General features: G+C 49.6%; 1 protein-coding gene across 2 annotated transcripts in view; it reads right to left on the reverse strand.

Moving 5' to 3' along the window:
- The window catches only part of LOC121555770 (striatin), a 91,678-nt gene that overhangs the window by 9,875 nt on the left and 54,274 nt on the right, over nucleotides 1–27,529 (reverse strand). For both annotated transcript variants that reach the window (XM_041869604.2, XM_041869602.2), the window contains exons 5-7: nucleotides 16,133–16,309; nucleotides 13,116–13,263; nucleotides 12,154–12,337 (exon numbers count right to left, since the gene is read on the reverse strand). In XM_041869604.2, coding sequence (XP_041725538.2) covers nucleotides 12,154–12,337; nucleotides 13,116–13,263; nucleotides 16,133–16,309 — 509 coding nt within the window. The remainder of the gene's footprint in view (nucleotides 1–12,153; nucleotides 12,338–13,115; nucleotides 13,264–16,132; nucleotides 16,310–27,529) is intronic.

A 27,529-nucleotide genomic window follows, 5' to 3' on the forward strand; every position in this document is an offset into this window, starting at 1 on the left:
CAGGATCTAGATGGGACCAATGCCTACAGGAGGGTTTGGCCAGGATCTAGATGGGACCAATGCCTACAGGAGGGTTTGGCCAGGATCTAGATGGGACCAATGCCTACAGGAGGGTTTGGCCAGGGTCTAGATGGGACCAATGCCTACAGGAGGGTTTGGCCAGGATCTAGATGGGACCAATGCCTACGGGAGGGTTTGGCCAGGATCTAGATGGGACCAATGCCTACAGGAGGGTTTGGCCAGGATCTAGATGGGACCAATGCCTACAGGAGGGTTTGGCCAGGGTCTAGATGGGACCAATGCCTACAGGAGGGTTTGGCCAGGATCTAGATGGGACCAATGCCTACAGGAGGGTTTGGCCAGGATCTAGATGGGACCAATGCCTACAGGAGGGTTTGGCCAGGATCTAGATGGGACCAATGCCTACAGGAGGGTTTGGCCAGGATCTAGATGGGACCAATGCCTACAGGAGGGTTTGGCCAGGATCTAGATGGGACCAATGCCTACAGGAGGGTTTGGCCAGGATCTAAATAAGACCAATGCCTACAGGAGGGTTTGGCCAGGATCTAGATGGGACCAATGCCTACAGGAGGGTTTGGCCAGGGTCTAGATGGGACCAATGCCTACAGGAGGGTTTGGCCAGGATCTAGATGGGACCAATGCCTACAGGAGGGTTTGGCCAGGATCTAGATGGGACCAATGCCTACAGGAGGGTTTGGCCAGGATCTAGATGGGACCAATGCCTACAGGAGGGTTTGGCCAGGATCTAGATGGGACCAATGCCTACAGGAGGGTTTGGCCAGGATCTAGATGGGACCAATGCCTACAGGAGGGTTTGGCCAGGATCTAGATGGGACCAATGCCTACAGGAGGGTTTGCCCTGGTCTTAGAAAGTCCCTCCAGTAACTAGCCACTGAGCTCAATAAGGCCAGAAACTATTTCAGTAGTTATACAGGAGTTGAAAGGGAAGTAGAGTCTCCCAAGGAGAGTAGACCTTTAGGACCTGTGGAGACCATCCTTAACCAAAACCACTCTGTCCATCTTTCTATCCATGTTCTTGCATTCTCAATCTTTTCTTTCTTGCATTCTTTCTGATCAAATTTCCAGGTTTTGGTCACATTCCACGGTTAGTCTACACCTGTAGTTTACAAAGCACGTGACAAATAAAACTGCATTTTATTTTATTTGAAGTCAATTCCCTTCATAGACCAACACAGATGTGCAACAGACATGACTACCACAGACTTACAACACACAATGGAACATATTAGACAACAGAGGGGTAAAGAAAGACAAGTAATATGTCTAAAGTTATGAGTTGGGGTTGATGTATGGACTATGGTGATGGACAACAGTTCAACAATCTGCAATCTGTTTGAACAAAAAAACACCAGAGAAAAATAACAAAAAATAAAATAAAATAACATGAAATGGCCAGTTTCAACCGGTTTCAGAAGGAAACAGTCATGAAATGGCCAGTTTCAACCGGTTTCAGAAGGAAACATTAAAATACTTAAATGGTTAGTGTGTGTAAAAGAACTTTAAAAAATAAGTTAAAAAATAAAAATGATTTGATATGTGGTATTTAAGGTAGTAAATACCCCCCATCTTCAGTGTGTTGGTTGACGGTGATGTGTCTGACAAGCCAGAAACAGCTTACGTCCTGCTCTAGCCAGGAGCCACATGGAGACAGTACCCAACCCAGCACCCAGCAAACTAGCCAGGAGCCACATGGAGACAGTACCCAACCCAGCACCCAGCAAACTAGCCAGGAGCCACATGGAGACAGTACCCAACCCAGCACCCAGCAAACTAGCCAGGAGCCACATGGAGACAGTACCCAACCCAGCACCCAGCAAACTAGCCAGGAGCCACATGGAGACAGTACCCAACCCAGCACCCAGCAAACTAGCCAGGAGCCACATGGAGACAGTACCCAACCCAGCACCCAGCAAACTAGCCAGGAGCCACATGGAGACAGTACCCAACCCAGCACCCAGCAAACTAGCCAGGAGCCACATGGAGACAGTACCCAACCCAGCACCCAGCAAACTAGCCAGGAGCCACATGGAGACAGTACCCAACCCAGCACCCAGCAAACTAGCCAGGAGCCACATGGAGACAGTACCCAACCCAGCACCCAGCAAACTAGCCAGGAGCCACATGGAGACAGTACCCAACCCAGCACCCAGCAAACTAGCCAGGAGCCACATGGAGACAGTACCCAACCCAGCACCCAGCAAACTAGCCAGGAGCCACATGGAGACAGTACCCAACCCAGCACCCAGCAAACTAGCCAGGAGCCACATGGAGACAGTACCCAACCCAGCACCCAGCAAACTAGCCAGGAGCCACATGGAGACAGTACCCAACCCAGCACCCAGCAAACTAGCCAGGAGCCACATGGAGACAGTACCCAACCCAGCACCCAGCAAACTAGCCAGGAGCCACATGGAGACAGTACCCAACCCAGCACCCAGCAAACTAGCCAGGAGCCACATGGAGACAGTACCCAACCCAGCACCCAGCAAACTAGCCAGGAGCCACATGGAGACAGTACCCAACCCAGCACCCAGCAAACTAGCCAGGAGCCACATGGAGACAGTACCCAACCCAGCACCCAGCAAACTAGCCAGGAGCCACATGGAGACAGTACCCAACCCAGCACCCAGCAAACTAGCCAGGAGCCACATGGAGACAGTACCCAACCCAGCACCCAGCAAACTAGCCAGGAGCCACATGGAGACAGTACCCAACCCAGCACCCAGCAAACTAGCCAGGAGCCACATGGAGACAGTACCCAACCCAGCACCCAGCAAACTAGCCAGGAGCCACATGGAGACAGTACCCAACCCAGCACCCAGCAAACTAGCCAGGAGCCACATGGAGATTCAGTATCCAACCCAGCACCCAGCAAACTAGCCAGGAGCCACATGGAGACAGTACCCAACCCAGCACCCAGCAAACTAGCCAGGAGCCACATGGAGATTCAGTATCAACCCAGCACCCAGCAAACTAGCCAGGAGCCACATGGAGATTCAGTATCCAACCCAGCACCCAGCAAACTAGCCAGGAGCCACATGGAGATTCAGTATCCAACCCAGCACCCAGCAAACTAGCCAGGAGCCACATGGAGATTCAGTACCCAGCCCAGCACCCAGCAAACTAGCCAGGAGCCACATGGAGATCAGTATCCCAACCCAGCACCCAGCAAACTAGCCAGGAGCCACATGGAGATTCAGTATCCAACCCAGCACCCAGCAAACTAGCCAGGAGCCACATGGAGATTCAGTATCCAACCCAGCACCCAGCAAACTAGCCAGGAGCCACATGGAGATTCAGTATCCAACCCAGCACCCAGCAAACTAGCCAGGAGCCACATGGAGATTCAGTATCCAACCCAGCACCCAGCAAACTAGCCAGGAGCCACATGGAGATTCAGTATCCAACCCAGCACCCAGCAAACTAGCCAGGAGCCACATGGAGATTCAGTATCCAACCCAGCAAACTAGTTCAGGCAGAGGGACAGTATCCAACCCAGCAAACTAGTTCAGGCAGAGGGACAGTATCCAACCCAGCAAACTAGTTCAGTCATCAGAGGGACAGTATCCAACCCAGCAAACTAGTTCAGTCATCAGAGGGACAGTATCCAACCCAGCAAACTAGTTCAGTCATCAGAGGGACAGTATCCAACCCAGCAAACTAGTTCAGTCAGAGGGACAGTATCCAACCCAGCAAACTAGTTCAGTCATCAGAGGGACAGTATCCAACCCAGCAAACTAGTTCAGGCAGAGGGACAGTATCCAACCCAGCAAACTAGTTCAGTCATCAGAGGGACAGTATCCAACCCAGCAAACTAGTTCAGTCAGAGGGACAGTATCCAACCCAGCAAACTAGTTCAGTCAGAGGGACAGTATCCAACCCAGCAAACTAGTTCAGTCAGAGGGACAGTATCCAACCCAGCAAACTAGTTCAGTCATCAGAGGGACAGTATCCAACCCAGCAAACTAGTTCAGGCAGAGGGACAGTATCCAACCCAGCAAACTAGTTCAGTCAGAGGGACAGTATCCAACCCAGCAAACTAGTTCAGTCAGAGGGACAGTATCCAACCCAGCAAACTAGTTCAGTCATCAGAGGGACAGTATCCAACCCAGCAAACTAGTTCAGGCAGAGGGACAGTATCCAACCCAGCAAACTAGTTCAGTCAGAGGGACAGTATCCAACCCAGCAAACTAGTTCAGTCATCAGAGGGACAGTATCCAACCCAGCAAACTAGTTCAGTCATCAGAGGGACAGTATCCAACCCAGCAAACTAGTTCAGTCATCAGAGGGACAGTATCCAACCCAGCAAACTAGTTCAGTCAGAGGGACAGTATCCAACCCAGCAAACTAGTTCAGTCATCAGAGGGACAGTATCCAACCCAGCAAACTAGTTCAGTCATCAGAGGGACAGTATCCAACCCAGCAAACTAGTTCAGGCAGAGGGACATTATCCAACACAGCAAACTAGTTCAGGCAGAGGGACAGTATCCAACCCAGCAAACTAGTTCAGTCATCAGAGGGACAGTATCCAACCCAGCAAACTAGTTCAGTCATCAGAGGGACAGTATCCAACCCAGCAAACTAGTTCAGGCAGAGGGACAGTATCCAACCCAGCAAACTAGTTCAGTCAGAGGGACAGTATCCAACCCAGCAAACTAGTTCAGTCATCAGAGGGACAGTATCCAACCCAGCAAACTAGTTCAGTCAGAGGGACAGTATCCAACCCAGCAAACTAGTTCAGTCAGAGGGACAGTATCCAACCCAGCAAACTAGTTCAGTCATCAGAGGGACAGTATCCAACCCAGCAAACTAGTTCAGGCAGAGGGACAGTATCCAACCCAGCAAACTAGTTCAGGCAGAGGGACAGTATCCAACCCAGCAAACTAGTTCAGGCAGAGGGACAGTATCCAACCCAGCAAACTAGTTCAGTCATCAGAGGGACAGTATCCAACCCAGCAAACTAGTTCAGTCATCAGAGGGACAGTATCCAACCCAGCAAACTAGTTCAGTCAGAGGGACAGTATCCAACCCAGCAAACTAGTTCAGTCATCAGAGGGACAGTATCCAACCCAGCAAACTAGTTCAGGCAGAGGGACAGTATCCAACCCAGCAAACTAGTTCAGTCATCAGAGGGACAGTATCCAACCCAGCAAACTAGTTCAGTCAGAGGGACAGTATCCAACCCAGCAAACTAGTTCAGTCAGAGGGACAGTATCCAACCCAGCAAACTAGTTCAGTCATCAGAGGGACAGTATCCAACCCAGCAAACTAGTTCAGTCAGAGGGACAGTATCCAACCCAGCAAACTAGTTCAGGCAGAGGGACAGTATCCAACCCAGCAAACTAGTTCAGTCATCAGAGGGACAGTATCCAACCCAGCAAACTAGTTCAGTCAGAGGGACAGTATCCAACCCAGCAAACTAGTTCAGTCATCAGAGGGACAGTATCCAACCCAGCAAACTAGTTCAGGCAGAGGGACAGTATCCAACCCAGCAAACTAGTTCAGTCATCAGAGGGACAGTATCCAACCCAGCAAACTAGTTCAGTCATCAGAGGGACAGTATCCAACCCAGCAAACTAGTTCAGTCAGAGGGACAGTATCCAACCCAGCAAACTAGTTCAGTCATCAGAGGGACAGTATCCAACCCAGCAAACTAGTTCAGTCATCAGAGGGACAGTATCCAACCCAGCAAACTAGTTCAGTCATCAGAGGGACAGTATCCAACCCAGCAAACTAGTTCAGTCAGAGGGACAGTATCCAACCCAGCAAACTAGTTCAGTCATCAGAGGGACAGTATCCAACCCAGCAAACTAGTTCAGTCATCAGAGGGACAGTATCCAACCCAGCAAACTAGTTCAGTCAGAGGGACAGTATCCAACCCAGCAAACTAGTTCAGTCAGAGGGACAGTGTCCAACCCAGCAAACTAGTTCAGTCATCAGAGGGACAGTATCCAACCCAGCAAACTAGTTCAGTCATCAGAGGGACAGTATCCAACCCAGCAAACTAGTTCAGTCAGAGGGACAGTATCCAACCCAGCAAACTAGTTCAGTCATCAGAGGGACAGTATCCAACCCAGCAAACTAGTTCAGTCAGAGGGACAGTATCCAACCCAGCAAACTAGTTCAGTCAGAGGGACAGTATCCAACCCAGCAAACTAGTTCAGTCATCAGAGGGACAGTATCCAACCCAGCAAACTAGTTCAGTCATCAGAGGGACAGTATCCAACCCAGCAAACTAGTTCAGTCAGAGGGACAGTATCCAACCCAGCAAACTAGTTCAGTCAGAGGGACAGTATCCAACCCAGCAAACTAGTTCAGTCAGAGGGACAGTATCCAACCCAGCAAACTAGTTCAGTCAGAGGGACAGTATCCAACCCAGCAAACTAGTTCAGTCATCAGAGGGACAGTATCCAACCCAGCAAACTAGTTCAGTCAGAGGGACAGTATCCAACCCAGCAAACTAGTTCAGTCATCAGAGGGACAGTATCCAACCCAGCAAACTAGTTCAGTCAGAGGGACAGTATCCAACCCAGCAAACTAGTTCAGTCATCAGAGGGACAGTATCCAACCCAGCAAACTAGTTCAGTCATCAGAGGGACAGTATCCAACCCAGCAAACTAGTTCAGTCAGAGGGACAGTATCCAACCCAGCAAACTAGTTCAGGCAGAGGGACAGTATCCAACCCAGCAAACTAGTTCAGTCATCAGAGGGACAGTATCCAACCCAGCAAACTAGTTCAGTCAGAGGGACAGTATCCAACCCAGCAAACTAGTTCAGGCAGAGGGACAGTATCCAACCCAGCAAACTAGTTCAGTCATCAGAGGGACAGTATCCAACCCAGCAAACTAGTTCAGTCAGAGGGACAGTATCCAACCCAGCAAACTAGTTCAGTCATCAGAGGGACAGTATCCAACCCAGCAAACTAGTTCAGTCAGAGGGACAGTATCCAACCCAGCAAACTAGTTCAGTCATCAGAGGGACAGTATCCAACCCAGCAAACTAGTTCAGTCAGAGGGACAGTATCCAACCCAGCAAACTAGTTCAGTCAGAGGGACAGTATCCAACCCAGCAAACTAGTTCAGTCATCAGAGGGACAGTATCCAACCCAGCAAACTAGTTCAGTCAGAGGGACAGTATCCAACCCAGCAAACTAGTTCAGTCAGAGGGACAGTATCCAACCCAGCAAACTAGTTCAGTCAGAGGGACAGTATCCAACCCAGCAAACTAGTTCAGTCAAAGGGACAGTATCCAACCCAGCAAACTAGTTCAGGCAGAGGGACAGTATCCAACCCAGCAAACTAGTTCAGGCAGAGGGACAGTATCCAACCCAGCAAACTAGTTCAGTCATCAGAGGGACAGTATCCAACCCAGCAAACTAGTTCAGTCATCAGAGGGACAGTATCCAACCCAGCAAACTAGTTCAGTCATCAGAGGGACAGTATCCAACCCAGCAAACTAGTTCAGTCAGAGGGACAGTATCCAACCCAGCAAACTAGTTCAGTCATCAGAGGGACAGTATCCAACCCAGCAAACTAGTTCAGTCAGAGGGACAGTATCCAACCCAGCAAACTAGTTCAGTCATCAGAGGGACAGTATCCAACCCAGCAAACTAGTTCAGTCAGAGGGACAGTATCCAACCCAGCAAACTAGTTCAGTCAGAGGGACAGTATCCAACCCAGCAAACTAGTTCAGTCATCAGAGGGACAGTATCCAACCCAGCAAACTAGTTCAGGCAGAGGGACAGTATCCAACCCAGCAAACTAGTTCAGTCATCAGAGGGACAGTATCCAACCCAGCAAACTAGTTCAGTCAGAGGGACAGTATCCAACCCAGCAAACTAGTTCAGTCAGAGGGACAGTATCCAACCCAGCAAACTAGTTCAGTCATCGGAGGGACAGTATCCAACCCAGCAAACTAGTTCAGGCAGAGGGACAGTATCCAACCCAGCAAACTAGTTCAGTCATCAGAGGGACAGTATCCAACCCAGCAAACTAGATCAGTCAGAGGGACAGTATCCAACCCAGCAAACTAGTTCAGTCAGAGGGACAGTATCCAACCCAGCAAACTAGTTCAGTCAGAGGGACAGTATCCAACCCAGCAAACTAGTTCAGTCAGAGGGACAGTATCCAACCCAGCAAACTAGTTCAGTCATCAGAGGGACAGTATCCAACCCAGCAAACTAGTTCAGTCAGAGGGACAGTATCCAACCCAGCAAACTAGTTCAGTCAGAGGGACAGTATCCAACCCAGCAAACTAGTTCAGTCATCAGAGGGACAGTATCCAACCCAGCAAACTAGTTCAGTCAGAGGGACAGTATCCAACCCAGCAAACTAGTTCAGTCATCAGAGGGACAGTATCCAACCCAGCAAACTAGTTCAGGCAGAGGGACAGTATCCAACCCAGCAAACTAGTTCAGTCATCAGAGGGACAGTATCCAACCCAGCAAACTAGTTCAGTCAGAGGGACAGTATCCAACCCAGCAAACTAGTTCAGTCAGAGGGACAGTATCCAACCCAGCAAACTAGTTCAGTCATCAGAGGGACAGTATCCAACCCAGCAAACTAGTTCAGTCAGAGGGACAGTATCCAACCCAGCAAACTAGTTCAGTCATCAGAGGGACAGTATCCAACCCAGCAAACTAGTTCAGGCAGAGGGACAGTATCCAACCCAGCAAACTAGTTCAGTCATCAGAGGGACAGTATCCAACCCAGCAAACTAGTTCAGTCAGAGGGACAGTATCCAACCCAGCAAACTAGTTCAGTCAGAGGGACAGTATCCAACCCAGCAAACTAGTTCAGCCATCAGAGGGACAGTATCCAACCCAGCAAACTAGTTCAGTCATCAGAGGGACAGTATCCAACCCAGCAAACTAGTTCAGTCAGAGGGACAGTATCCAACCCAGCAAACTAGTTCAGTCAGAGGGACAGTATCCAACCCAGCAAACTAGTTCAGTCAGAGGGACAGTATCCAACCCAGCAAACTAGTTCAGTCATCAGAGGGACAGTATCCAACCCAGCAAACTAGTTCAGTCATCAGAGGGACAGTATCCAACCCAGCAAACTAGTTCAGTCATCAGAGGGACAGTATCCAACCCAGCAAACTAGTTCAGTCAGAGGGACAGTATCCAACCCAGCAAACTAGTTCAGTCAGAGGGACAGTATCCAACCCAGCAAACTAGTTCAGTCAGAGGGACAGTATCCAACCCAGCAAACTAGTTCAGTCATCAGAGGGACAGTATCCAACCCAGCAAACTAGTTCAGTCATCAGAGGGACAGTATCCAACCCAGCAAACTAGTTCAGACAGAGGGACAGTATCCAACCCAGCAAACTAGTTCAGTCATCAGAGGGACAGTATCCAACCCAGCAAACTAGTTCAGTCATCAGAGGGACAGTATCCAACCCAGCAAACTAGTTCAGTCATCAGAGGGACAGTATCCAACCCAGCAAACTAGTTCAGGCAGAGGGACAGTATCCAACCCAGCAAACTAGTTCAGTCATCAGAGGGACAGTATCCAACCCAGCAAACTAGTTCAGTCAGAGGGACAGTATCCAACCCAGCAAACTAGTTCAGTCAGAGGGACAGTATCCAACCCAGCAAACTAGTTCAGTCATCAGAGGGACAGTATCCAACCCAGCAAACTAGTTCAGTCAGAGGGACAGTATCCAACCCAGCAAACTAGTTCAGTCATCAGAGGGACAGTATCCAACCCAGCAAACTAGTTCAGTCATCAGAGGGACAGTATCCAACCCAGCAAACTAGTTCAGTCAGAGGGACAGTATCCAACCCAGCAAACTAGTTCAGTCAGAGGGACAGTATCCAACCCAGCAAACTAGTTCAGTCATCAGAGGGACAGTATCCAACCCAGCAAACTAGTTCAGGCAGAGGGACAGTATCCAACCCAGCAAACTAGTTCAGTCAGAGGGACAGTATCCAACCCAGCAAACTAGTTCAGGCAGAGGGACAGTATCCAACCCAGCAAACTAGTTCAGTCATCAGAGGGACAGTATCCAACCCAGCAAACTAGTTCAGTCAGAGGGACAGTATCCAACCCAGCAAACTAGTTCAGTCAGAGGGACAGTATCCAACCCAGCAAACTAGTTCAGTCAGAGGGACAGTATCCAACCCAGCAAACTAGTTCAGTCATCAGAGGGACAGTATCCAACCCAGCAAACTAGTTCAGTCAGAGGGACAGTATCCAACCCAGCAAACTAGTTCAGGCAGAGGGACAGTATCCAACCCAGCAAACTAGTTCAGTCAGAGGGACAGTATCCAACCCAGCAAACTAGTTCAGTCAGAGGGACAGTATCCAACCCAGCAAACTAGTTCAGTCAGAGGGACAGTATCCAACCCAGCAAACTAGTTCAGTCAGAGGGACAGTATCCAACCCAGCAAACTAGTTCAGGCAGAGGGACAGTATCCAACCCAGCAAACTAGTTCAGTCAGAGGGACAGTATCCAACCCAGCAAACTAGTTCAGTCAGAGGGACAGTATCCAACCCAGCAAACTAGTTCAGTCAGAGGGACAGTATCCAACCCAGCAAACTAGTTCAGTCAGAGGGACAGTATCCAACCCAGCAAACTAGTTCAGTCATCAGAGGGACAGTATCCAACCCAGCAAACTAGTTCAGTCAGAGGGACAGTATCCAACCCAGCAAACTAGTTCAGTCAGAGGGACAGTATCCAACCCAGCAAACTAGTTCAGTCATCAGAGGGACAGTATCCAACCCAGCAAACTAGTTCAGTCAGAGGGACAGTATCCAACCCAGCAAACTAGTTCAGTCATCAGAGGGACAGTATCCAACCCAGCAAACTAGTTCAGTCAGAGGGACAGTATCCAACCCAGCAAACTAGTTCAGTCATCAGAGGGACAGTATCCAACCCAGCAAACTAGTTCAGTCAGAGGGACAGTATCCAACCCAGCAAACTAGTTCAGTCATCAGAGGGACAGTATCCAACCCAGCAAACTAGTTCAGTCATCAGAGGGACAGTATCCAACCCAGCAAACTAGTTCAGTCAGAGGGACAGTATCCAACCCAGCAAACTAGTTCAGTCATCAGAGGGACAGTATCCAACCCAGCAAACTAGTTCAGTCATCAGAGGGACAGTATCCAACCCAGCAAACTAGTTCAGTCATCAGAGGGACAGTATCCAACCCAGCAAACTAGTTCAGTCAGAGGGACAGTATCCAACCCAGCAAACTAGTTCAGTCATCAGAGGGACAGTATCCAACCCAGCAAACTAGTTCAGTCATCAGAGGGACAGTATCCAACCCAGCAAACTAGTTCAGTCATCAGAGGGACAGTATCCAACCCAGCAAACTAGTTCAGTCATCAGAGGGACAGTATCCAACCCAGTAAACTAGTTCAGTCAGAGGGACAGTATCCAACCCAGCAAACTAGTTCAGGCAGAGGGACAGTATCCAACCCAGCAAACTAGTTCAGTCATCAGAGGGACAGTATCCAACCCAGCAAACTAGTTCAGTCATCAGAGGGACAGTATCCAACCCAGCAAACTAGTTCAGGCAGAGGGACAGTATCCAACCCAGCAAACTAGTTCAGGCAGAGGGACAGTATCCAACCCAGCAAACTAGTTCAGTCATCAGAGGGACAGTATCCAACCCAGCAAACTAGTTCAGTCATCAGAGGGACAGTATCCAACCCAGCAAACTAGTTCAGTCATCAGAGGGACAGTATCCAACCCAGCAAACTAGTTCAGTCATCAGAGGGACAGTATCCAACCCAGCAAACTAGTTCAGGCAGAGGGACAGTATCCAACCCAGCAAACTAGTTCAGGCAGAGGGACAGTATCCAACCCAGCAAACTAGTTCAGTCAGAGGGACAGTATCCAACCCAGCAAACTAGTTCAGGCAGAGGGACAGTATCCAACCCAGCAAACTAGTTCAGTCATCAGAGGGACAGTATCCAACCCAGCAAACTAGTTCAGTCATCAGAGGGACAGTATCCAACCCAGCAAACTAGTTCAGTCATCAGAGGGACAGTATCCAACCCAGCAAACTAGTTCAGTCATCAGAGGGACAGTATCCAACCCAGCAAACTAGTTCAGTCAGAGGGACGGGTTTTAACCTATCCTCTATTTACATGTGTAACTCACCCCAGTCCGCCCCGTTCCCTGCGCTGCGGGACTCAGATGATGTGTCCATATCATCTGGACCAGACAGGAAGTCAAAGCCCTTCAGTGCTTCCTCAGTGTCGGGGTCCTCACTAGTGTCCATACTGGGGGACAGGGAGGGTGATGATGATGATGACGAGGATGATGATGGCTTCTTCCTCACAATCTGAGGGGCAGAGACAGAGAGGGATGTATTGAGAAATATTGTGTGTGGCAGGGAGGGTTCTGTCTGCCAGCAGAGACAGAGATCCATTCTGATATTGTAAGCTCAGTTCTTTTAATTGACTGATCTATTATCATCAACTTCAGAAGGAAAAGGCTTTAGCTAAACGTGTGTGTGTGTGTGTGTGTACAGCGTGTATGTGTGTGTGTGTGTGTGTGTGTGTGTGTGTGTAGGTGTGTACAGCGTGTGTGTGTGTACAGCGTGTGTGTGTGTGTGTGTGTGTGTGTGTGTGTGTGTGTACAGCGTGTGTGTGTGTACAGCGTGTGTGTGTGTGTGTGTGTGTGTGTGTGTGTGTGTGTGTGTGTGTGTGTGTGTGTGTGTGTGTGTGTGTGTGTACAGCGGTGTGTGTGTGTGTGTGTGTGTGTGTGTGTGTGTGTGTGTGTGTGTACAGCGTGTGTGTGTGTGTGTGTGTGTGTGTGTGTGTGTGTGTGTGTGTGTGTACAGCGTGTGTGTGTGTGTGTGTGTACAGCGTGTGTGTGTGTGTGTGTGTGTGTGTGTGTGTGTGTGTGTGTGTACAGCGTGTGTGTGTGTGTACAGCGTGTGTGTGTGTGTGTGTGTGTGTGTGTGTGTGTACAGCGTGTGTGTGTGTGTGTGTGTGTGTGTGTGTACAGCATGTGTGTGTGTGTGTGTGTGTCCAGTGTGTGTGTGTGTGTGTGTGTGTGTCCAGTGTGTGTACAGCGTGTGTGTGTGTGTACAGCGTGTGTGTGTGTGTGTGTGTTACCGTCCCAGCAGGTTCTGTCTGTTCCATGATAGTCCTGTCATTCCCTGCACTGTCTTCAACATCGTCTTCATCACTGTAGTCAGCTGCAGTGCTTTCTATGAACCTGAAGGCCTCCAGCACAGCACTGGACTCAGACTGCTCTGTCTTCCTGCTCTCACACACACACACACACACACACACACACACACACACACACACACACACACACACACACACACACACACACACACACACACACACACACACACACACACACACACACTATAGAGTATGAAAAAAAATATGTATGCACTCACTAACTGTAAAGTCGCTCTGGATAAGAGTGTCTGCTAAATTACGTAAATGTAAATGTAAAATGTATATTTTCATCCACTGTGTCCAAGGATAGATAAGGAGGCAAGACAGTGACTCGCTCTGCCAGAGGCAACATGGACCTAGTTGTCCTAACATTATCAAGACAGTGACTCACTCTGCCAGAGGCAACATGGACCTAGTGGTCCTAACATTATCAAGACAGTGACTCACTCTGCCAGAGGCAACATGGACCTAGTGGTCCTAACATTATCAAGACAGTGACTCACTCTGCCAGAGGCAACATGGACCTGGTGGTCCTAACATTATCAAGACAGTGACTCACTCTGCCAGAGGCAACATGGACCTGGTGGTCCTAACATTATCAAGACAGTGACTCACTCTGCCAGAGGCAACATGGACCTAGTGGTCCTAACATTATCAAGACAGTGACTCACTCTGCCAGAGGCAACATGGACCTGGTTGTCCTAACATTATCAAGACAGTGACTCACTCTGCCAGAGGCAACATGGACCTGGTTGTCCTAACATTATCAAGACAGTGACTCACTCTGCCAGAGGCAACATGGACCTAGTGGTCCTAACATTATCAAGACAGTGACTCACTCTGCCAGAGGCAACATGGACCTAGTTGTCCTAACATTATCAAGACAGTGACTCACTCTGCCAGAGGCAACATGGACCTAGTTGTCCTAACATTATCAAGACAGTGACTCACTCTGCCAGAGGCAACATGGACCTAGTGGTCCTAACATTATCAAGACAGTGACTCACTCTGCCAGAGGCAACATGGACCTAGTGGTCCTAACATTATCAAGACAGTGACTCACTCTGCCAGAGGCAACATGGACCTAGTTGTCCTAACATTATCAAGACAGTGACTCACTCTGCCAGAGGCAACATGGACCTGGTTGTCCTAACATTATCAAGACAGTGACTCACTCTGTGATACCCATGGTATATTGTCTGATACAGGTACACAGCTGGCATCCAGGACCCAAACTACCCAGATGTAAACAATGAGCAGGTTGGGGCTGGCCTGATCCACCATCTTACATACAGTGAGGGAAAAAAGTATTTGATCCCCTGCTGATTTTGTACGTTTGTCCACTGACAAAGACATGATCAGTCTATAATTTTAATGGTAGGTTTATTTGAACAGTGAGAGACAGAATAACAACAAAAAATCCAGAAAAACGCATGTCAAAAATGTTATAAATTTATTTGCATATTAATGAGGGAAATAAGTATTTGACCCCTCTGCAAAACATGACTTAGTACTTGGTGGCAAAACCCTTGTTGGCAATCACAGAGGTCAGACGTTTCTTGTTATTGGCCACCAGGTTTGCACACATCTCAGGAGGGATTTTGTCCCACTCCTCTTTGCAGATCTTCTCCAAGTCATTAAGGTTTTGAGGCTGACGTTTGGCAACTCGAACCTTCAGCTCCCTCCACAGATTTTCTATGGGATTAAGGTCTGGAGACTGGCTAGGCCACTCCAGGACCTTAATGTGCTTCTTCTTGAGCCACTACTTTGTTGCCTTGGCCATGTGTTTTGGGTCATTGTCATGCTGGAATAACCATGCACGACCAATTTTCAATGCCCTGGCTGAGGGAAGGAGGTTCTCTAATAAGATTTGACGGTACATGGCCCCGTCCATCGTCCCTTTGATGCGGTGAAGTTGTCCTGTCCCCTTAGCAGAAAAACACCCCCAAAGCATAATGTTTCCACCTCCATGTTTGACGGTGGGGATGGTGTTCTTGGGGTCATAGGCAGCATTCCTCCTCCTCCAAACACGGCGAGTTGAGTTGATGCCAAAGAGCTCCATTTTGGTCTCATCTGACCACAACACTTTCACCCAGTTTTCCTCTGAATCATTCAGATGTTCACTGGCAAACTTCAGATGGGCCTGTATATGTGCTTTCTTGAGCAGGGGGACCTTGTGGGCGCTGCAGGATTTCCGTCCTTCACGGCGTAGTGTGTTACCAATTGTTTTCTTGGTGACTATGGTCCCAGCTGCCTTGATATCATTAACAAGATCCTCCCGTGTAGTTCTGGGCTGATTCCTCACCGTTCTCATGATCATTGCAACTCCACAAGGTGAGATCTTGCATGGAGCCCCAGGCCGAGGGAGATTGACAGTTCTTTTGTGTTTCTTCCATTTGCGAATAATCGCACCAACTGTTGTCACCTTCTCACCAAGCTGCTTGGCGATGGTCTTGTAGCCCATTCCAGCCTTGTGTAGGTCTACAATCTTGTCCCTGACATCCTTGGAGAGCTCTTTGGTCTTGGCCATGGTGGAGAGTTTGGAATCTGATTGATTGATGGCTTCTGTGGACAGGTGTCTTTTATACAGGTAACAAGCTGAGATTAGGAGCACTCCCTTTAAGAGTGTGCTCCTAATCTCAGCTCGTTACCTGTATAAAAGACACCTGGGAGCCAGAAATCTTTCTGATTGAGAGGGGGTCAAATACTTATTTCCCTCATTAAAATGCAACTCAGTTAATAACATTTTTGACATGTGTTTTTCTGGATTTTTTTGTTGTTATTCTGTCTCTCACTGTTCAAATAAACCTACCATTAAAATTATAGACTGATCATGTCTTTGTCAGTGGGCAAACGTACAAAATCAGCAGGGGATCAAATACTTTTTTGTGGGGGGCACCATCCTGTGTGTGTATTGACAGTGAGGTGTGTTAACTTACCCTCCTCTGGTGCCCGTGCCTTTAGGTGAGGTGTCTGTTCCGTTGACCAGAGGGGGCTCGTTGGCTGTCCTCTCCCCAGGTCTCCCCCCTCCATCTCCAGCCAGACCCAGCAGGGCTTGCACCCTTCGAGACTTCACATCCAGGATGGTGTCTGTGTAGCCTACCTCCTGAAGATACCTGGAGTAGAGAGAGATAGAAAGTAGAGCGGCTGTGAGTGATTTTAGATTAGAAGGAGCTTGTCCCTACGGCTCCCATTACGGCCAGTTGAGTCAGGCTGCTGTTTGGATCAATTAACAACATCACACAGGAGTGGAAACTTAGGGTCAGATATAGTAAAGATATCCTTTAAATCACAGAAGAAGTGATGTGTCAGGACAAACTAACGGTTATTTATATTTATAGACAGACAGACAGACAGACAGACAGACAGACAGACATGAGATACAACAGTAACAACAGTGTTAGTCCTGTCTGTCTGTCTGTCTGTCTGTCTGCCTGCCTGCCTGCCTGCCTGCCTGCCTGCCTGCCTGCCTGCCTGCCTGCCTGTCTGCCTGTCTGTCTGTCTGTCTGTCTGTCTGTCTGTCGGTCTGTCTGGCACCGCTCAGACAAAGAGTCGGTGTCTGGCACTGCCATGCAGACCACACACTGACCAGTCTTTAAAGCCTACTGTTATGACTGGGGCCCTAATGGTCAAACCCAGCATCGTCCGGGTTTGGCCGGTGTAGGCAGTCATTGTAAATAAGAAATTGTTCTTAACTGACTTGCCTGGTTAAATAAAGGTAAAATAAATCAAAATAAATAATGGTAAAGCTTCAAATGGGACAAGGCCTCTCTGTAGGGGGGTCATGATGTCCTCTGGAGAGTTGGGCTGTAACTCGGGATATAGCAGCCTGCCTGTATATTCCCTAGGTGTGTTGGGGCCATGTCAATATAATCCATCACAATAAAATAACAGTACAGAAACTCACTGCCTTGTTTCCAGGGTTAGGGTTAGGGGTATGGTATAGTAACTCACTGTCTGGGGAGCTGACTGCCTTGTTTCCAGGGTTAGGGTTAGGGGTATGGTATAGTAACTCACTGTCTGGGGAGCTGACTGCCTTGTTTCAGGGTTAGGGTTAGGGGTATGGTATAGTAACTCACTGTCTGGGGAGCTGACTGCCTTGTTTCCAGGGTTAGGGTTAGGGGTATGGTATAGTAACTCACTGTCTGGGGAGCTGACTGCCTTGTTTCCGGGGTTAGGGTTAGGGTTAGGGGTATGGTATAGTAACTCACTGTCTGGGGAGCTGACTGCCTTGTTTCCAGGGTTAGGGTTAGGGGTATGGTATAGTAACTCACTGTCTGGGGAGCTGACTGCCTTGTTTCCAGGGTTAGGGTTAGGGGTATGGTATAGTAACTCACTGTCTGGGGAGCTGACTGCCTTGTTTCCAGGGTTAGGGTTAGGGTTAGGGGTATGGTATAGTAACTCACTGTCTGGGGAGCTGACTGCCTTGTTTCCAGGGTTAGGGTTAGGGTATGGTATAGTAACTCACTGTCTGGGGAGCTGACTGCCTTGTTTCAGGAGTTAGGGTTAGGGGTATGGTATAGTAACTCACTGTCTGGGGAGCTGACTGCCTTGTTTCCAGGGTTAGGGTTAGGGTTAGGGGTATGGTATAGTAACTCACTGTCTGGGGAGCTGACTGCCTTGTTTCCAGGGTTAGGGTTAGGGGTATGGTATAGTAACTCACTGTCTGGGGAGCTGACTGCCTTGTTTCCAGGGTTAGGGTTAGGGTTAGGGGTATGGTATAGTAACTCACTGTCTGGGGAGCTGACTGCCTTGTTTCCAGGGTTAGGGTTAGGGGTATGGTATAGTAACTCACTGTCTGAGGAGCTGACTGCCTTGTTTCCAGGGTTAGGGTTAGGGGGTATGGTATAGTAACTCACTGTCTGGGGAGCTGACTGCCTTGTTTCCAGGGTTAGGGTTAGGGGTATGGTATAGTAACTCACTGTCTGGGGAGCTGACTGCCTTGTTTCCAGGGTTAGGGTTAGGGGTATGGTATAGTAACTCACTGTCTGGGGAGCTGACTGCCTTGTTTCCAGGGTTAGGGTTAGGGTTAGGGGTATGGTATAGTAACTCACTGTCTGGGGAGCTGACTGCCTTGTTTCCAGGGTTAGGGTTAGGGGGTATGGTATAGTAACTCACTGTCTGGGGAGCTGACTGCCTTGTTTCCAGGGTTAGGGTTAGGGTTAGGGGTATGGTATAGTAACTCACTGTCTGGGGAGCTGACTGCCTTGTTTCCAGGGTTAGGGTTAGGGGTATGGTATAGTAACTCACTGTCTGGGGAGCTGACTGCCTTGTTTCCAGGGTTAGGGTTAGGGTATGGTATAGTAACGCACTGTCTGGGGAGCTGACTGCCTTGTTTCCAGGGTTAGGGTTAGGGTTAGGGGTATGGTATAGTAACTCACTGTCTGGGGAGCTGACTGCCTTGTTTCCAGGGTTAGGGTTAGGGTTAGGGGTATGGTATAGTAACTCACTGTCTGGGGAGCTGACTGCCTTGTTTCCAGGGTTAGGGTTAGGGGTATGGTATAGTAACTCACTGTCTGAGGAGCTGACTGCCTTGTTTCCAGGGTTAGGGTTAGGGGTATGGTATAGTAACTCACTGTCTGGGGAGCTGACTGCCTTGTTTCCAGGGTTAGGGTTAGGGTTAGGGGTATGGTATAGTAACTCACTGTCTGGGGAGCTGACTGCCTTGTTTCCAGGGTTAGGTTAGGGTTAGGGGTATGGTATAGTAACTCACTGTCTGGGGAGCTGACTGCCTTGTTTCCAGGGTTAGGGTTAGGGGTATGGTATAGTAACTCACTGTCTGGGGAGCTGACTGCCTTGTTTCCAGGGTTAGGGTTAGGGTTAGGGGTATGGTATAGTAACTCACTGTCTGGGGAGCTGACTGCCTTGTTTCCAGGGTTAGGGTTAGGGGTATGGTATAGTAACTCACTGTCTGGGGAGCTGACTGCCTTGTTTCCAGGGTTAGGGTTAGGGGTATGGTATAGTAACTCACTGTCTGGGGAGCTGACTGCCTTGTTTCCAGGGTTAGGGTTAGGGGTATGGTATAGTAACTCACTGTCTGGGGAGCTGACTGCCTTGTTTCCAGGGTTAGGGTTAGGGGTATGGTATAGTAACTCACTGTCTGGGGAGCTGACTGCCTTGTTTCAGGGGTTAGGGTTAGGGTTAGGGGTATGGTATAGTAACTCACTGTCTGGGGAGCTGACTGCCTTGTTTCCAGGGTTAGGGGTTAGGGGTATGGTATAGTAACTCACTGTCTGGGGAGCTGACTGCCTTGTTTCCAGGGTTAGGGTTAGGGGTATGGTATAGTAACTCACTGTCTGGGGAGCTGACTGCCTTGTTTCCAGGGTTAGGGTTAGGGGTATGGTATAGTAACTCACTGTCTGGGGAGCTGACTGCCTTGTTTCCAGGGTTAGGGTTATGGTATAGTAACTCACTGTCTGGGGAGCTGACTGCCTTGTTTCCAGGGTTAGGGTTAGGGGTATGGTATAGTAACTCACTGTCTGGGGAGCTGACTGCCTTGTTTCCAGGGTTAGGGTTAGGGTTAGGGGTATGGTATAGTAACTCACTGTCTGGGGAGCTGACTGCCTTGTTTCCAGGGTTAGGGTTGGTTAGGGGTATGGTATAGTAACTCACTGTCTGGGGAGCTGACTGCCTTGTTTCCAGGGTTAGGGTTAGGGGTATGGTATAGTAACTCACTGTCTGGGGAGCTGACTGCCTTGTTTCCAGGGTTAGGGTTAGGGGGTATGGTATAGTAACTCACTGTCTGGGGAGCTGACTGCCTTGTTTCAGGGTTAGGGTTAGGGGTATGGTATAGTAACTCACTGTCTGGGGAGCTGACTGCCTTGTTTCCAGGGTTAGGGTTAGGGGTATGGTATAGTAACTCACTGTCTGGGGAGCTGACTGCCTTGTTTCAGGGTTAGGGTTAGGGGTATGGTATAGTAACTCACTGTCTGAGGAGCTGACTGCCTTGTTTCCAGGGTTAGGGTTAGGGGTATGGTATAGTAACTCACTGTCTGGGGAGCTGACTGCCTTGTTTCCAGGGTTAGGTTAGGTTAGGGGTATGGTATAGTAACTCACTGTCTGGGGAGCTGACTGCCTTGTTTCCAGGGTTAGGGTTAGGGGTATGGTATAGTAACTCACTGTCTGGGGAGCTGACTGCCTTGTTTCCAGGGTTAGGGTTAGGGGTATGGTATAGTAACTCACTGTCTGGGGAGCTGACTGCCTTGTTTCCAGGGTTAGGGTTAGTGGGGTATGGTATAGTAACTCACTGTCTGGGGAGCTGACTGCCTTGTTTCCAGGGTTAGGGTTAGGGGTATGGTATAGTAACTCACTGTCTGGGGAGCTGACTGCCTTGTTTCCAGGGTTAGGGTTAGGGGTATGGTATAGTAACTCACTGTCTGGGGAGCTGACTGCCTTGTTTCCAGGGTTAGGGTTAGGGGGTATGGTATAGTAACTCACTGTCTGGGGAGCTGACTGCCTTGTTTCCAGGGTTAGGGTTAGGGTTAGGGGTATGGTATAGTAACTCACTGTCTGGGGAGCTGACTGCCTTGTTTCCAGGGTTAGGGTTAGGGTTAGGGGTATGGTATAGTAACTCACTGTCTGGGGAGCTGACTGCCTTGTTTCCAGGGTTAGGGTTAGGGGTATGGTATAGTAACTCACTGTCTGGGGAGCTGACTGCCTTGTTTCCAGGGTTAGGGTTAGGGGTATGGTATAGTAACTCACTGTCTGGGGAGCTGACTGCCTTGTTTCCAGGGGTTAGGGTTAGGGGTATGGTATAGTAACTCACTGTCTGGGGAGCTGACTGCCTTGTTTCCAGGGTTAGGGTTAGGGGTATGGTATAGTAACTCACTGTCTGGGGAGCTGACTGCCTTGTTTCCAGGGTTAGGGTTGGTTAGGGGTATGGTATAGTAACTCACTGTCTGGGGAGCTGACTGCCTTGTTTCCAGGGTTAGGGTTAGGGGTATGGTATAGTAACTCACTGTCTGGGGAGCTGACTGCCTTGTTTCCAGGGTTAGGGTTAGGGGTATGGTATAGTAACTCACTGTCTGGGGAGCTGACTGCCTTGTTTCCAGGGTTAGGGTTAGGGGTATGGTATAGTAACTCACTGTCTGGGGAGCTGACTGCCTTGTTTCCAGGGTTAGGGTTAGGGTTAGGGGTATGGTATAGTAACTCACTGTCTGGGGAGCTGACTGCCTTGTTTCCAGGGTTAGGGTTAGGTTAGGGGTATGGTATAGTAACTCACTGTCTGGGGAGCTGACTGCCTTGTTTCCAGGGTTAGGGTTAGGGGGTATGGTATAGTAACTCACTGTCTGGGTAGCTGACTGCCTTGTTTCCAGGGTTAGGGTTAGGGGGTATGGTATAGTAACTCACTGTCTGGGGAGCTGACTGCCTTGTTTCCAGGGTTAGGGTTAGGGTTAGGGGTATGGTATAGTAACTCACTGTCTGGGGAGCTGACTGCCTTGTTTCCAGGGTTAGGGTTAGGGTTAGGGGTATGGTATAGTAACTCACTGTCTGGGGAGCTGACTGCCTTGTTTCCAGGGTTAGGGTTAGGGGGTATGGTATAGTAACTCACTGTCTGGGGAGCTGACTGCCTTGTTTCCAGGGTTAGGGTTAGGGGTATGGTATAGTAACTCACTGTCTGGGGGAGCTGACTGCCTTGTTTCCAGGGTTAGGGTTAGGGGTATGGTATAGTAACTCACTGTCTGGGGAGCTGACTGCCTTGTTTCCAGGGTTAGGGTTAGGGGGTATGGTATAGTAACTCACTGTCTGGGGAGCTGACTGCCTTGTTTCCAGGGTTAGGGTTAGGGGGTATGGTATAGTAACTCACTGTCTGGGGAGCTGACTGCCTTGTTTCAGGGGTTAGGGTTAGGGGTATGGTATAGTAACTCACTGTCTGGGGAGCTGACTGCCTTGTTTCCAGTTAGGGTTAGGGTTAGGGGTATGGTATAGTAACTCACTGTCTGGGGAGCTGACTGCCTTGTTTCCAGGGTTAGGGTTATAGGGGTATGGTATAGTAACTCACTGTCTGGGGAGCTGACTGCCTTGTTTCCAGGGTTAGGGTTAGGGGTATGGTATAGTAACTCACTGTCTGGGGAGCTGACTGCCTTGTTTCCAGGGTTAGGGTTAGGGGTATGGTATAGTAACTCACTGTCTGGGGAGCTGACTGCCTTGTTTCCAGGGTTAGGGTTAGGGGTATGGTATAGTAACTCACTGTCTGGGGAGCTGACTGCCTTGTTTCCAGGGTTAGGGTTAGGGGGTATGGTATAGTAACTCACTGTCTGGGGAGCTGACTGCCTTGTTTCCAGGGTTAGGTTATTAGGGGTATGGTATAGTAACTCACTGTCTGGGGAGCTGACTGCCTTGTTTCCAGGGTTAGGGTTAGGGGTATGGTATAGTAACTCACTGTCTGGGGAGCTGACTGCCTTGTTTCCAGGGTTAGGGTTAGGGGGTATGGTATAGTAACTCACTGTCTGGGGGAGCTGACTGCCTTGTTTCCAGGGTTAGGGTTAGGGGTATGGTATAGTAACTCACTGTCTGGGGAGCTGACTGCCTTGTTTCCAGGGTTAGGGTTAGGGGTATGGTATAGTAACTCACTGTCTGGGGAGCTGACTGCCTTGTTTCCAGGGTTAGGGTTAGGGTTAGGGGTATGGTATAGTAACTCACTGTCTGGGGAGCTGACTGCCTTGTTTCCAGGGTTAGGGTTAGGGGTATGGTATAGTAACTCACTGTCTGGGGAGCTGACTGCCTTGTTTCAGGGTTAGGGTTAGGGGTATGGTATAGTAACTCACTGTCTGGGGGAGCTGACTGCCTTGTTTCCAGGGTTAGGGTTAGGGGTATGGTATAGTAACTCACTGTCTGGGGAGCTGACTGCCTTGTTTCCAGGGTTAGGGGTTAGGGGGTATGGTATAGTAACTCACTGTCTGGGGAGCTGACTGCCTTGTTTCCAGGGTTAGGGTTAGGGGTATGGTATAGTAACTCACTGTCTGGGGAGCTGACTGCCTTGTTTCCAGGGTTAGGGTTAGGGAGGGGTATGGTATAGTAACTCACTGTCTGGGGAGCTGACTGCCTTGTTTCCAGGGTTAGGGTTAGGGGTATGGTATAGTAACTCACTGTCTGGGGAGCTGACTGCCTTGTTTCCAGGGTTAGGGTTAGGGGTATGGTATAGTAACTCACTGTCTGGGGAGCTGACTGCCTTGTTTCCAGGGTTAGGGTTAGGGTTAGGGGTATGGTATAGTAACTCACTGTCTGGGGAGCTGACTGCCTTGTTTCCAGGGTTAGGGTTAGGGGTATGGTATAGTAACTCACTGTCTGGGGAGCTGACTGCCTTGTTTCCAGGGTTAGGGTTAGGGGTATGGTATAGTAACTCACTGTCTGGGGAGCTGACTGCCTTGTTTCCAGGGTTAGGGTTAGGGTTAGGGGTATGGTATAGTAACTCACTGTCTGGGGAGCTGACTGCCTTGTTTCCAGGGTTAGGGTTAGGGGTATGGTATAGTAACTCACTGTCTGGGGAGCTGACTGCCTTGTTTCCAGGGTTAGGGTTAGGGGTATGGTATAGTAACTCACTGTCTGGGGAGCTGACTGCCTTGTTTCCAGGGTTAGGGAGGTTAGGGTATGGTATAGTAACTCACTGTCTGGGGAGCTGACTGCCTTGTTTCAGGGTTAGGGTTAGGGTAGGGGTATGGTATAGTAACTCACTGTCTGGGGAGCTGACTGCCTTGTTTCAGGGTTAGGGTTAGGGGGTATGGTATAGTAACTCACTGTCTGGGGAGCTGACTGCCTTGTTTCCAGGGTTAGGGTTAGGTGGGGTATGGTATAGTAACTCACTGTCTGGGGAGCTGACTGCCTTGTTTCCAGGGTTAGGGGTTAGGGTTAGGGGGTATGGTATAGTAACTCACTGTCTGGGGAGCTGACTGCCTTGTTTCCAGGGTTAGGGTTAGGGGTATGGTATAGTAACTCACTGTCTGGGGAGCTGACTGCCTTGTTTCCAGGGTTAGGGTTAGGGGTATGGTATAGTAACTCACTGTCTGGGGAGCTGACTGCCTTGTTTCCAGGGTTAGGTTAGGGGTATGGTATAGTAACTCACTGTCTGGGGAGCTGACTGCCTTGTTTCCAGGGTTAGGGTTAGGGGTATGGTATAGTAACTCACTGTCTGGGGAGCTGACTGCCTTGTTTCCAGGGTTAGGGTTAGGGGTATGGTATAGTAACTCACTGTCTGGGGAGCTGACTGCCTTGTTTCCAGGGTTAGGGTTAGGGGTATGGTATAGTAACTCACTGTCTGGGGAGCTGACTGCCTTGTTTCCAGGGTTAGGGTTAGGGGTATGGTATAGTAACTCACTGTCTGGGGAGCTGACTGCCTTGTTTCCAGGGTTAGGGTTAGGGGTATGGTATAGTAACTCACTGTCTGGGGAGCTGACTGCCTTGTTTCCAGGGTTAGGGTTAGGGGTATGGTATAGTAACTCACTGTCTGGGGAGCTGACTGCCTTGTTTCCAGGGTTAGGGTTAGGGGTATGGTATAGTAACTCACTGTCTGGGGAGCTGACTGCCTTGTTTCAGGGTTAGGGTTAGGGTTAGGGTATGGTATAGTAACTCACTGTCTGGGGAGCTGACTGCCTTGTTTCCAGGGTTAGGGTTAGGGGGTATGGTATAGTAACTCACTGTCTGGGGAGCTGACTGCCTTGTTTCCAGGGTTAGGGTTAGGGGTATGGTATAGTAACTCACTGTCTGGGGAGCTGACTGCCTTGTTTCAGGGTTAGGGTTAGGGGGTATGGTATAGTAACTCACTGTCTGGGGAGCTGACTGCCTTGTTTCCAGGGTTAGGGTTAGGGGTATGGTATAGTAACTCACTGTCTGGGGAGCTGACTGCCTTGTTTTCAGGGTTAGGGTTAGGGGTATGGTATAGTAACTCACTGTCTGGGGAGCTGACTGCCTTGTTTCCAGGGTTAGGGTTAGGGTTAGGGGTATGGTATAGTAACTCACTGTCTGGGGAGCTGACTGCCTTGTTTCCAGGGTTAGGGTTAGGGTTAGGGGTATGGTATAGTAACTCACTGTCTGGGGAGCTGACTGCCTTGTTTCCAGGGGTTAGGGTTAGGGTATGGTATAGTAACTCACTGTCTGGGGAGCTGACTGCCTTGTTTCCAGGGTTAGGGTTAGGGTTAGGGGTATGGTATAGTAACTCACTGTCTGGGGAGCTGACTGCCTTGTTTCCAGGGTTAGGGTTAGGGGTATGGTATAGTAACTCACTGTCTGGGGAGCTGACTGCCTTGTTTCCAGGGTTAGGGTTAGGGTTAGGGGTATGGTATAGTAACTCACTGTCTGGGGAGCTGACTGCCTTGTTTCCAGGGTTAGGGTTAGGGTTAGGGGTATGGTATAGTAACTCACTGTCTGGGGAGCTGACTGCCTTGTTTCCAGGGTTAGGGTTAGGTTAGGGTATGGTATAGTAACTCACTGTCTGGGGAGCTGACTGCCTTGTTTCCAGGGTTAGGGTTAGGTTAGGGGTATGGTATAGTAACTCACTGTCTGGGGAGCTGACTGCCTTGTTTCCAGGTAGGGTTAGGGTTAGGGGTATGGTATAGTAACTCACTGTCTGGGGAGCTGACTGCCTTGTTTCCAGGGTTAGGGTTAGGGTTAGGGGTATGGTATAGTAACTCACTGTCTGGGGAGCTGACTGCCTTGTTTCCAGGGTTAGGGTTAGGGGTATGGTATAGTAACTCACTGTCTGGGGAGCTGACTGCCTTGTTTCCAGGGTTAGGGTTAGGGGTATGGTATAGTAACTCACTGTCTGGGGAGCTGACTGCCTTGTTTCCAGGGTTAGGGTTAGGGTTAGGGTATGGTATAGTAACTCACTGTCTGGGGAGCTGACTGCCTTGTTTCCAGGGTTAGGGTTAGGGGTATGGTATAGTAACTCACTGTCTGGGGAGCTGACTGCCTTGTTTCCAGGGTTAGGGTTAGGGGTATGGTATAGTAACTCACTGTCTGGGGAGCTGACTGCCTTGTTTCCAGGGTTAGGGTTAGGGGGTATGGTATAGTAACTCACTGTCTGGGGAGCTGACTGCCTTGTTTCCAGGGTTAGGGTAGGTTAGGGGTATGGTATAGTAACTCACTGTCTGGGGAGCTGACTGCCTTGTTTCCAGGGTTAGGGTTAGGGGGTATGGTATAGTAACTCACTGTCTGGGGAGCTGACTGCCTTGTTTCCAGGGTTAGGGTTAGGGGGTATGGTATAGTAACTCACTGTCTGGGGAGCTGACTGCCTTGTTTCCAGGGTTAGGGTTAGGGGTATGGTATAGTAACTCACTGTCTGGGGAGCTGACTGCCTTGTTTCCAGGGTTAGGGTTAGGGGTATGGTATAGTAACTCACTGTCTGGGGAGCTGACTGCCTTGTTTCCAGGGTTAGGGTTAGGGTTAGGGGTATGGTATAGTAACTCACTGTCTGGGGAGCTGACTGCCTTGTTTCCAGGGTTAGGGTTAGGGGTATGGTATAGTAACTCACTGTCTGGGGAGCTGACTGCCTTGTTTCCAGGGTTAGGGTTAGGGGTATGGTATAGTAACTCACTGTCTGGGGAGCTGACTGCCTTGTTTCCAGGGTTAGGGTTAGGGGTATGGTATAGTAACTCACTGTCTGGGGAGCTGACTGCCTTGTTTCCAGGGTTAGGGTTAGGGGTATGGTATAGTAACTCACTGTCTGGGGAGCTGACTGCCTTGTTTCCAGGGTTAGGGTTAGGGGTATGGTATAGTAACTCACTGTCTGGGGAGCTGACTGCCTTGTTTCCAGGGTTAGGGTTAGGGGTATGGTATAGTAACTCACTGTCTGGGGAGCTGACTGCCTTGTTTCCAGGGTTAGGGTTAGGGTTAGGGGTATGGTATAGTAACTCACTGTCTGGGGAGCTGACTGCCTTGTTTCCAGGGTTAGGGTTAGGGGGTATGGTATAGTAACTCACTGTCTGGGGAGCTGACTGCCTTGTTTCCAGGGTTAGGGTTAGGGGTATGGTATAGTAACTCACTGTCTGGGGAGCTGACTGCCTTGTTTCCAGGGTTAGAGGTTAGGGGTATGGTATAGTAACTCACTGTCTGGGGAGCTGACTGCCTTGTTTCCAGGGTTAGGGTTAGGGTTAGGGGTATGGTATAGTAACTCACTGTCTGGGGAGCTGACTGCCTTGTTTCCAGGGTTAGGGTTAGGGGTATGGTATAGTAACTCACTGTCTGGGGAGCTGACTGCCTTGTTTCAGGGTTGGTTAGGGTTAGGGGTATGGTATAGTAACTCACTGTCTGGGGAGCTGACTGCCTTGTTTCAGGGTTAGGGTTAGGGGTATGGTATAGTAACTCACTGTCTGGGGAGCTGACTGCCTTGTTTCCAGGGTTAG

This window comes from Coregonus clupeaformis, unplaced genomic scaffold (genome assembly GCF_020615455.1).
Source record: "Coregonus clupeaformis isolate EN_2021a unplaced genomic scaffold, ASM2061545v1 scaf0037, whole genome shotgun sequence".
NCBI classification, from domain to species: Eukaryota; Metazoa; Chordata; class Actinopteri; order Salmoniformes; family Salmonidae; genus Coregonus; species Coregonus clupeaformis.